The 11,674-nt window shown below is 32.3% G+C and overlaps 1 protein-coding gene across 1 annotated transcript in view; it reads right to left on the bottom strand.

Annotated features, from left to right (window-relative positions):
• The window catches only part of LOC106074772 (E3 ubiquitin-protein ligase RNF123-like), a 38,633-nt gene extending 27,054 nt beyond the window's left edge, over window positions 1-11,579 (bottom strand). Inside the window, exons 1-10 of the mRNA XM_056027916.1 lie at window positions 11,222-11,579; window positions 6,705-6,795; window positions 5,309-5,495; window positions 4,432-4,486; window positions 3,050-3,135; window positions 2,406-2,492; window positions 1,011-1,078; window positions 764-889; window positions 388-511; window positions 155-283 (exon numbers count right to left, since the gene is read on the bottom strand). Coding sequence (XP_055883891.1) covers window positions 155-283; window positions 388-511; window positions 764-889; window positions 1,011-1,078; window positions 2,406-2,492; window positions 3,050-3,135; window positions 4,432-4,486; window positions 5,309-5,495; window positions 6,705-6,795; window positions 11,222-11,393 — 1,125 coding nt within the window. The 5' untranslated portion in view covers window positions 11,394-11,579. The remainder of the gene's footprint in view (window positions 1-154; window positions 284-387; window positions 512-763; window positions 890-1,010; window positions 1,079-2,405; window positions 2,493-3,049; window positions 3,136-4,431; window positions 4,487-5,308; window positions 5,496-6,704; window positions 6,796-11,221) is intronic.
• Between the last annotated feature and the right edge of the window lie 95 nt (window positions 11,580-11,674).

Genomic DNA, 11,674 nt, shown 5'->3' with positions numbered 1-11,674 from the left:
CTGGGCAGGAGAAGAGTGAAACCAATGAGTTAATTTCTTGCGACTGACTAATAAACAATGTGAAACATCTCAGGTTTATGTGGCAAAGCAAAGAAGTGTAAATAAAGTTATTCCAATTAGAAACTAGTAGAAAGCAAAGGTTAAATATACTCACCAACAACGGAGCTAATCTGTGAAAGATATGGGAGGCTACTAAAGCGAGCGTGGCATGATGGGAACGCTGATCTTGCCAGTTAGTCATGGGAAGAAGACTCTTGCTACACTTGGCGCTCTGTTTCTCTAACTGGAAAAGGAATCCATAATTTTATTTTCCAAACTTAAGTTAAAGAAATAAGAAACTAAATGTATTAGACTGAACTGTAAAAAAACCCCATCTAAAACTCAGACCTGTCTTTGGTCTTCTTCTATGAGCTTAGGCAACAAATTATGTAGATAAGTGAATAATACTTCAGCCTGAGCTACTTCAACCAGGCGTGGACTCTGCAGTGGCTTGTACCCTTCAATGGGATACTTACAACTAGTTAAGGTCATCAATATTTTATTAAGATATTAATAAACAAAGTCATATTATGTTATACACATAATGGTTTCTTAAAGATATAAAAAGTTTTATCTTCATTATAAAAAAAAAGTTAATATAAAATTATTATTATTTTTTTTTTGGCAATTTAAAAATGTACTAGAGTTAACAGAAGAACACATCTAATATGCTGTATTCTAAGAGCATCAATAGCTAGCGCAGAGTTCAGAGGTGAAAGGATATCGAAGTGGAAGAGCACCGAAATTGGCTTGTACACTCTCTGTGAAAGACAAACTGACAGCTGGAAAGTAGGCATAGCCTGGCCCAACTTGTACTTTGTTGAAAGCTTCACCGAGGGAAACACCATTTCTGGAAAGAGAATCACAGATCAGTCTTAGTAGACTCTACATTCAGAGGGTAAGGTGTTTTCAATGAATGGGTGGGTTGCTTGCTTTGATTATCTAACTTAAGCTTGTAAGGAAGAGACTACCTGTAAAATGTAATGGTTCCAGCATCACAGTCTATTGCACATGATATCACATCACCAGACATCCATAGCTAAAGCAGATGAAGACAATACATTGCTACATTGCAATTCTTAAACAAGTCAAAGCCTTAGCTGAATTTCTAATAGCAACTTTTTACAATTACATTAAATTTAAGTAACATTTAACATAAGCACACAAAACGTTCTAGTAAAATATGTTACAAAATGCTAACAAAAAAATGGAGCTAGATCTAGTTGCAAATAAAATTAAACAACTAGAAAAAAAAAGAAGATGACATCTTCATCAAAAACTGGCCCTTCAATCAACCCTAACCCCAACACAGTTGTCAACATACCTCTCCCTGTGTTTTTGTTGTTATATTAACAGTTGTCAACATACCCCTCCATATGTTTTTGTTGTTATATAACACAGTTGTCAACATACCTCTCCATATGTTTTTGTTGTTATACAACACAGTTGTCAACATACCCCTCCATATCTTTTTGTTGTTATATAACACAGTTGTCAACATACCTCTCCCTATGTTTTTGTTGTTATATAACACAGTTGTCAACATACCCCTCCATATCTTTTTGTTGTTATATAACACAGTTGTCAACATACCTCTCCCTATGTTTTTGTTGTTATATATAACACAGTTGTCAACATACCCCTCCATATGTTTTTGTTGTTATATAACACAGTTGTCAACATACCCCTCCCTATGTTTTTGTTGTTATATAACACAGTTGTCAAGATACCTCTCCATGTGTTTTTGTTGTTATATAACAGTTGTCAACATACCCCTCCATGTGTTTTTGTTGTTATATTATTGACAGTTGACAACATACCTCTCCATATGTTTTTGTTGTTATATAACACAGTTGTCAACATACCCCTCCATGTATTTTTGTTGTTATATTATTGACAGTTGACAACATACCCCTCCATATGTTTTTGTTGTTATATAACACAGTTGACAACATACCTCTCCCTATGTTTTTGTTGTTATATATAACACAGTTGTCAACATACCCCTCCATATGTTTTTGTTGTTATATAACACAGTTGTCAACATACCCCTCCCTATGTTTTTGTTGTTATATAACACAGTTGTCAAGATACCTCTCCATGTGTTTTTGTTGTTATATAACAGTTGTCAACATACCCCTCCATGTGTTTTTGTTGTTATATTATTGACAGTTGACAACATACCTCTCCATATGTTTTTGTTGTTATATAACACAGTTGTCAACATACCCCTCCATGTATTTTTGTTGTTATATTATTGACAGTTGACAACATACCCCTCCATATGTTTTTGTTGTTATATAACACAGTTACACACATACCTCTCAATGTGTTTTTGTTGTTATATAACACAGTTGACAACATACCTCTCCATATCTTTTTGTTGTTATGTTCCATTTTCTCAACCTGTTCCCATCATAAGCATAAGAGTCTCTGGTGTCCCCCACACCTTCCTGCAATAGTCAAACAGAAGCATTTTTCTACTGATCCATTGAAATTTCTTTAGAATAATAAGATCAATAATAATAATAAAAAAAATGGTATAATGGCTGTCCTAAATATTGCAACATTATTTTTAAAAATGATTTCTTTAAAATGCAATGAATATTTGGACACTATAATATCTTTAGCCTGTCAAATAATTTATCTTATCTTATATAATATAATACAGACGTTAAATAAAAAAAGAAGATGACTATGTCCTACGCGTCATGCATATTAACCAATGACTTAAATTCTGCCAAGTCGTTGGTTTTCCTGGCTAGCTCAGGCAACCCATTCCATGCTCTAATAGTGGTAGGGAAGAAGGAGCAGTTGTACAAATTTGTCCAAGCATATGGAACAAGGAATGTGACTTTATCTTTGTGTCTTTCTGAGTATTTTATAAATTTTGTTTTTGTATTTGAAGATTATGGTTCAGTGTAATATGTATAATTGCTACTTTACTTTTAAGTCTTCTCTCCTGAAGGCTTTCTAAATTTAGTGACTTTACTAAAGGTGTAAAGCTTACCTCCTGAGAAAATCTGCAGTTGGCAGTGCACCATCCTAACTGCATCACACCTTTAGATGTTAACATGAGTTCATAGACCCATCGTCCTACAAGGAACAACAAAAAGATGTCAAAATGAACCACTTCTCAGATTGTTAATTTGGGTGACACTTACCTACAACACAGTTCTATTAAATTAGACTTATAATGAAACACATTTATTTTTAGCAGTACATGCATTCTGACATTATGATGTAGTGTTAAGAGATGGATTTCAGCTACATCAATTCAAACAAATTGAATCATTCTAAGCATATGACTCTGAGAAAGTATTTATAGTTTAAAGTCAATGTCAATCTGAAGTTTTTATTTAATCATTTAAATACCAAAACAAGCAATTGTACTGCAGAACAAGTCTTTTTTTTTCCTACTAAAGGTAAAATACCTAAATTTTTTAAAAGGATAAACTTTTTCTATTTTTTTTTCATGTGAAAAAAAAAAGGACTAAATTGACAAGAAACATATTCTAAAAATTAAAAATGATCAGACAGCTCTGATTTTTAAGGTGGATTCTGAAAATTAGGGAGGTGCAATGGCTGACTAGTAAAGCGCTGGGCTTTCAAACTGAAGGGCCTCAGGTTCAAATTCTGGGAATATAATTTCAGGATCTTAGGGTGTTTCTGAGTTCTCTCAGCTTTAATGGGTACATTAGTTGGAGAAAGTTAAGGCGATTGGTCATTGTGCAGGTCATATGACATCCTCGTTAGCCATAGTCCACAGAAACAGATGACATTTACATCATCTGCCCTAAAGATCACAAGGTCTGAATGGGACATTTTTTTCTTTTACCTTGAAAATAAAGTGATAAGATAAAATCAATAACGAAATAGTCCTGCAAAGAGTAGGGTGCCCAGAAAGTCTACACTGTGATCAGCAGTAGATGTACACCTTATGCCACAAGGTCGCCTTTCACATTGTATGGTGATCTGATTGATGGAAGGAGAGCTGAGCTTGTCCAAGCTTAAGATACAATGACGTATGTGTATATATGCGCAACATGAAGCTCTTCAAGTTCGAAACCAACAGTTGCGAGAAAAAAAAAGCAAAGAGCAAATGGAGAGCAAACATCACCGGAAGTAGGAAAATGAAAGAAAATGCAGCATCGTCTGGTTATTACAGATGCCTAACATGTGATTGTGTATTAATTATTGGTCGTACTTGTCACATAAGAAGCCACAACTTCAAAAAAAAAAAAAAAAAAAAAAAAGACTGTCCCTTTAGACAGGAGAAAAGTTTTGTAAAAGTTTATATATATATATATATATATATATATATATATATATATATATATATATATATATATATATATATATATATATGTGTGTATACACAACTATACCAACCTTCATAAACACAGCAATTTGCTTTGATGCTACTAAAGTTGGAATGACTAGCAATCTGGAAGCAAATAAACATAAAGATTGAAAAAAAAATAATTCTCTTTATATTTGTAACTCTGTGGGAATGTTGATATTGTACACATAGAAGGAGTTCTTAACTCTGTGGGAATGTTGATATTGTACACATAGAAGGAGTTCTTAACCGTAATAAATATCACACGTACAGTACTTCTTCTTCAACTAGCCAGCTTTTTAATGCTGAGCTTTGAGCTCTTTTGCAGCTAGTGCCATGGAAAAGTAGCGTGCTTCAAGTGTTCAGTTCTGCCTTTTAAAATGTTGGTTAAGCAGTGTTGTGGTAAAATGGATCAGTAAAAGGATCAGCATATATGGTGAATTACACTGGAACATTCAAAGAGGGTATGGTTGACGGCTTCATAAGGGTGGCCACAATGCGTACAGTGGGGTGGGCATGTAGGGCTTGTTCTGTTTAGGAGAAACGCATATGCAGAGCTTAATTAAATATATACATTGGAATCAGATTAGAAATGGTAGGGAACAACTTATGCCTTCTAATTATGAGAATTCTATTTACACTTCAATAAGAGAAATAACTGAAAAAGATTAATACTCTACAAAATTATTTCCCTTGTCAATAAAATCATCAATTGTATTTTATGTTTGACATTGTTTTTTTCTTTAAAAGTCTTCCTCGAAATCCAATTTTTTTCTGCAATAGTTTTCTTGAGCAGTCCACACACATCCTTTTTTTTATTGAAGTCTTTTGCATGAAAGAACCAAAACGTTAACATTTTATTAAGCCTTTTAATGAATGATATCAATTATGCTCAGTTATTTTTCATTCTCATCTACTAAGTCTCACCCCAAGTTTGTCAGGATCAACAACCACAGTTCCAATGCTAGTAGATGTATCAAAAGTGCACTCGGCTGGGCCAAGTCGGCCTGTCACAAAGTCTTGGTTGTCCTTATGAGCTTTAATTTCGTTCTCTGTAACTTCTTTCATGCTTGTGGAGATGTATGTGTCCAGGGTGTGTAGAGTGATTGGTTTTCTAACAGGTCAAAAAACAACAACTTTAAATCAATTGCATTAACAGAAAGTATATAAATATAAACTTCTATTCTTAAAGTTTCAAATAAAGATTCAACATCTTTTTCTCTTTCTTGGAATAAATATAAGTGTGCTTGATTATATCCCACACATTTTTAAAAACTTATATCTAGTAACAGCTAAACAGTCAACACAAAAACTTTCAGAAATTCTGAAAAACTCATTTTTTAAAAAAATCACATGCTTTAGGTGATTATTTTCAGAACAATTTTTTTTTTCAATCTAAGGGATCAAAAATGAAGAGATTAGAAACAGGGTTGATACACCTATTGGACCCCATGATGACCTATAACCACTGTAAAAAAAACGAAAACTTAAACTCTATGGCCACATTACAGGGTCTTTAGGGCTCTCAAAAACCTTCCTCCAGGGAAGTGTACTAGGAAAAAATAAGAAGAGGCTTGTTGTGATTGTTGTGAACTCCTAGCCTATGACTTTGACATGGACACATTACGTATGCAATACTTCAAGAAACACCAGGGATGCATTAGAAATAAGGAATGTTTAATCAAGCAATAGGAATAAATATAACTGTAGATAACGCCAACAAAAGCTGAATTCCTAAATGTACATTAACTATCAAAACTGCCCTATAATGTCTGCTACTCTGCTATCACAAAACTCCGGTCCCCTGTCAACAATAACAAAACTGAAGGTCCGTCACTCTGTCCCAACCAATGGACCAATGAAATAGTAGTAAAATAATAAATAAACATAGAATTCTTTAAGTCTTACAACCAAGGTTCTATGACGTACCGTTTACAATATTATATACAAACATAATCACCACAAGGCTAAGAAAGCGATGGAAAGACAACATAAAAGAATGTCATTTAATGAAAGACAGAGAGGAATGGAGAAAGACTGTTAACATAAAAGAATAGATTTAATTTAATGAAATTCTATCCAAGGCAAAAGGAGGAGGAGAGAAATAGAGAAAAACTGTCAACAGATCTTGTGTGTTGTCTCAACAGTTCAACAGACTAAGAGATAGGTGAAGATAAAGACAATTTATATTCTATATTATATTTCTTTGATTGAAATATTAAACTAGACATCATCAAACACAAACATGATGAGCATTAAAAATACACAAATAAATATATTATAATCCTTTTATAAATATGTTAATTTTGCTTTGAATGCTAACCTAGTCTGGTGAGAGCTTGCTGCACCTTCAACAGGAGACTGGGCTCTGGTATCTTCAAAGACAGTGCTCAGAAGTGTTCTTGTAAACTGATCTATTGGAAACATACAATCTGATGGTGTTACGATATAAATAAATAATTACAGCAGTTAGTTACAAGGACACCAAATTTAAAATGTTATTTTAGTAATAGATAATATGCTAGCCAAGTCATACAAAGCCCTAGGCAGCTAAGGTCTTGTCAAAAATTAATATTTTTAAAGTTATATTGTAAAAATATAATAAAACAACATAGTTATAAAGAATATCAAGATTTAAAAAAAGATAAAAGTTGGACATTATCTGCAGTTATTTTTAGATCAATTGATCGTTTTAGGAAGTTTTTGAAAATAGTTTTAATGGTTAGACTACTGATTAATGAACATGCTTAGATCTAAAACAGTTTAGATCTGCACTATTTAAGTTTAAAGGCTTATAATTTATATTATGAACTGATTCAGAGTTAGCCATAAGTAACCATATAGATATGCTATAATAATAGACAGGCATTCTCTGTTTATAACCACTCAACTCAAGAAAACATAAAGGAAACTAGAATAGATAGGTGCAAAATAGAGCAGTTAGATTTGAAACAAATGAATACTGGTATTCACATTTGACAAGGGTAACACCATTAGTAATACCACTTAATTTAGAAACATTTCAGGAAAGAAGAGTAAAAAGTAAAATAGCAATGATACATAAAACACAAACTGCAAAAGATAAACACAACCTAATAAAATACTCAGATAGAAAGATAAAGTCTAATTTCTAAATTCCATATATATATGCTAAGACAAATTGGCACAAGTGCTCCTTCTCCCTTCTCTTCATTAAATCATGGAGGTAAACCAATGACAAAATGGCTTGAGTTAAACAATAAGTATTTCAATCTCTTAATAAAATGCAATGATGCATGAATAGATTTTATTAGGATGATTAACACTTACAAGCATACATATATAATGTAATTATCTTCTCTTTTGAAGGCTGGGCTCTGGACCGCTGTTCAGTGGTGTCGATGGTCCCAGGTTGAAATCTAGTCCTTCTATCTAGCCTCTAGTCTCTACTCTAGTTAGTCACTAGCTTGACTTACAACACAATAAATAGTGACTACTTAATAATCACACAACAGATATAGATGATTACTAGATGTCTAGTCTAGCTAGATCTATATATATAGTGCTCAAATGAGTCAAATGACTCAATAGTCCCTGACTAGTGTAGACAGTGTAGAGTGTAGTGTAGTACTATTGTAGTACATGTAAAATGTAATTACGTAACAACTTAACTAACAATCTTTGAATCTAACACTTAGATCTAGTAACAGTAACATATGATTATATAATATTTATCATATTAAATATTATAGTCATAACAATATTAATATAATTTTATAATATTAGCAATGGTTGGATTTTTTATTTGAATGATGATACTCAAGTCAGTCTAGACAGTCTAGTCTAAAGTTACAAAAGTGTCAAAAGTACTCTAGAGTAACTTACATCTATCGAACACCTTCGTTTTAAGGTACTTATAGAACACCCCATTGTATTTTTTAAAATTCTCCTTTATTTTGATGATTATGAAGAAACTAGTCCATTCATATTGTGCATCGTCCATTTCTTTATAGCTAAGTTATATTTAGTTTCATTTTCACCCGAGGATAATTTTTTTACTTATATTCGAAGTGCATTGGTAATATTGGTATAAAAATTTCACTTTTTTTGATCTCTTGGGAAGAGTGAAGTGAGTCTCGGGTTAAGGGCATTTTTTAATGCCAACGATGCTTCAGCTAAACAAAACCTATATAATAGGCTTCTAATTAGGCTGAGAAATAATTTGCAACTATTTGTTTAAAATGTCCTTTGCTACCCAAACATGAAAATTGAGGTTTAAATATGGGGTGTTCGATAGTAGCTGTTTTTTTATAAGCAATCTCAGCTTTGTAAGATATCGAATACAATTTTAATGTTAAAAATAAACATCAAAGGGATATAACCCAAAGAAGACAAAATATTTAAATTATATATTTTTTAATTGTAATTTTTTAAAATAATGTAATGCAACGTACATATATAAATTACTCATGTGTTACAATTTGTATCAGCTATTTGTGGTTTACCGTAAATGTGCTATATTTTTCTAAGTAAATAGATTTACATTGATATTCACTAATTGTACCCATTTTAAAAGCTTGATTTTATGACACATATAGTTTGATGCTATTATCATCCTTGTGATGCCATAGTAACAACGAATGCAAATATATCCAGTTGTGTGTTTTTTTTTTTCAGATGCCCCATTCTATTAACTTCTGAATTATGTGTTATAAACAAATACCTAGCGCATGTGCTTGATGTGAAGAGATATTAATAAAACGAAAGGGCTAAGGGGGAGGTATAGAATGTAGATATGGTATTTTGAAATAAAAATGTCTTTGGTAGGTAAAAAAAAATAGGGGGGGGGGAGAGAAACAGTCAAGACACTGTACGTAGTCAGTTGTGCTTCTCGATCTAGACGTGTGACGCAGGGTCTATAAAATTATATATATATATATATATATATTTTTGCCATAAAGTATGATAAAGCTCATAATGCGCTACAAAGACACTCCTTTGAAACATCACAAATGCACAAAATAATAACAAAATACCATATTTAACCACTCTCTTATTCTGCCTACACCCCCCTACCCGCACTTTCTTCTTACTCAACATTCACACTTTTTCAGTGCAATGTAACAACGTAAATTTCAAGACTCAATGCAAACGCAGCCACCAGACTAACACACAACAAAAAAAAAAAAAAAAGGTCAGTGATAGCCAAACACACAGGTGTAAACCAGGTCACCAACACAGCCCCAAAACATTGTTCAAGTTGTAGTAAGAACAATGTTGAGGGGAAAGGGGGAGGAGCCATCAGTGAGTACCTATGGTCAAGCCGCTAATTAGGTCACAAACACTAGGCGTGATAGATATATGTAGATATGTTGTTTGTGTGTGTGTGACAAATACTAAGCATGCTCTAAAATATGGTGTTTTTATGGGGGGTCAGCCAGGTGGTTTAGGGAGGGCGGATCTATCTACATCTATAGGTAACACAGCTCGCATGCTACCATAGCTTTTCAGCCAAATAAATAATATCTGGATTTATTAATGGCCTTATATTTCAAAATAGCTTAGACCTAAATAAGTACTGGTACTGTAATGTGTCGAAAATGCGTTACTGGGCTTAGCACTGTCAGTTTCTAAGCAGAGCTGATCAGTGATAGATTCCTTCGATGTGGAGCATGTAAAAATGACTAAAATCTGTCTGTCTTGACATGGCATAAAAAGAAAATGATATTTATATATAAATAAAAAAATATAGATTATAACACTTTAGAAACACCATACTTTTCACAAAATTTTAAGATTATAACACTTTTAAAACACCATACTTCTCATGTGTTCGATAAGTTCTTATGATGTTCGATAAGATAAGATAAAGGGGTAATAGTTTAGATGCCCAGAGACATTTACTGACCACCATGTTGTTTTTAAGCATATTTATATCCCTTATCTATATTAAACTTTTTTTATAGAGATTTTTGTTCTTATGCTGTCAACTTATGCATTTTTAAGTGTATTTACTGAAATGAAGGTCTAAAAAATGTTAATAATAAATTGATGAAGTTGTTTCTTCATTTTTTTCAATAACTTTTTTAAAGAGAGTTTTTTGTTCTTATGCTATCATTTTAAATGAATTTTAATATTAGATCTAATAGCTGCTAGAAAGAAAGACAAAACAGCAACAGAAAAATGTTGGCAAGTAATTCAAGGGAGATAATCTAGTATTAAGCCTTAAAACGAAAATGGCTATTTCCAATGACAATATATGGTAATAAGAAATAAAACTTAAAAATTTATATTTTAAAAACTATTTATCTCCGAGGAAATCAAATTACATATTTGTAATCTGCATTTTTTTCTGCATATTCTTAAAATATAAGAGAAACCTGATTTAGCGTTTCTAGTCAAGTATACTAATACAGATAAAGGTAAAACAGTGTTCGATAATTTAAGCTTTTGAAAGCATCGACCTGACCCACTTTAACATCAAATATAAGTTTAACTTTGAGTAGTAATTGAATAAAACATGTCTACTTTTTAAGAAAAATGGATGAGGAATTCATAGATTTAGATACAATCAGTTTTTTTCTAGGTTTAATTTTTACGAAGATACACAAATTCAAACATAAAAAATGTCGGTGACTGAGCTTAACTTGTTTGATAAACGTAAGTTACTGTAGTCTAAACGTCTAAAGAAACACTAAAACAGCAGAACTCTCTAGCTAGAGTAGAGTTCAGCTAGAGTCTAGAGTCTGCTAGAGACTAAATAAAGTCTAGACACTCCTCTAGTAAACTCTAGTTGTCTAGTAACTTAGTACTAGCTTAACTAGACTAGATCTTCTATTTAGAGTTGAAAAAATAAATTACCATCATCTGCTTCAGGGGCAGAAGAAGATTCAATAGATATATGACTTCTGGAGGTCTGACGTAAATTTTCACCTTCACTATGAGTTGGAGTAGCGAGTGAGTAGTGATTGTTACTGTAAGAATGGTCTCTCAGTCTCATCTGTTCTCGAGTAGATCTCTTACTTTCAGCCATGATTCGTTACTTGTTTTTACTAATCATGCTAAAATGCATTTAAAAAACGTATTTAAAAATCGCGATTTGATCCAAATAATGTAAACATTATTGAATCATTATCCATTCAAGCGATGTTCCAAAAAGTAAATATACTTATTTGTATAGATGTCAACAAAGTGTGCAGCCATGTTTGCAATACCGCACTTAATTTTAGGAACTACTTTTAGCATCAATAACTGAATTTAATCGATAATTATCATACATTAGAACTAAAAACACGATTTATTTCAAAGATTTAA

This window comes from Biomphalaria glabrata, chromosome 4, assembly GCF_947242115.1.
Source record: "Biomphalaria glabrata chromosome 4, xgBioGlab47.1, whole genome shotgun sequence".
In the NCBI taxonomy this organism is placed as follows: Eukaryota; Metazoa; Mollusca; class Gastropoda; family Planorbidae; genus Biomphalaria; species Biomphalaria glabrata.
The sequence above is the reverse complement of the archived record's forward strand: the minus strand, read 5'-3'. Positions and strand labels throughout refer to the sequence as shown.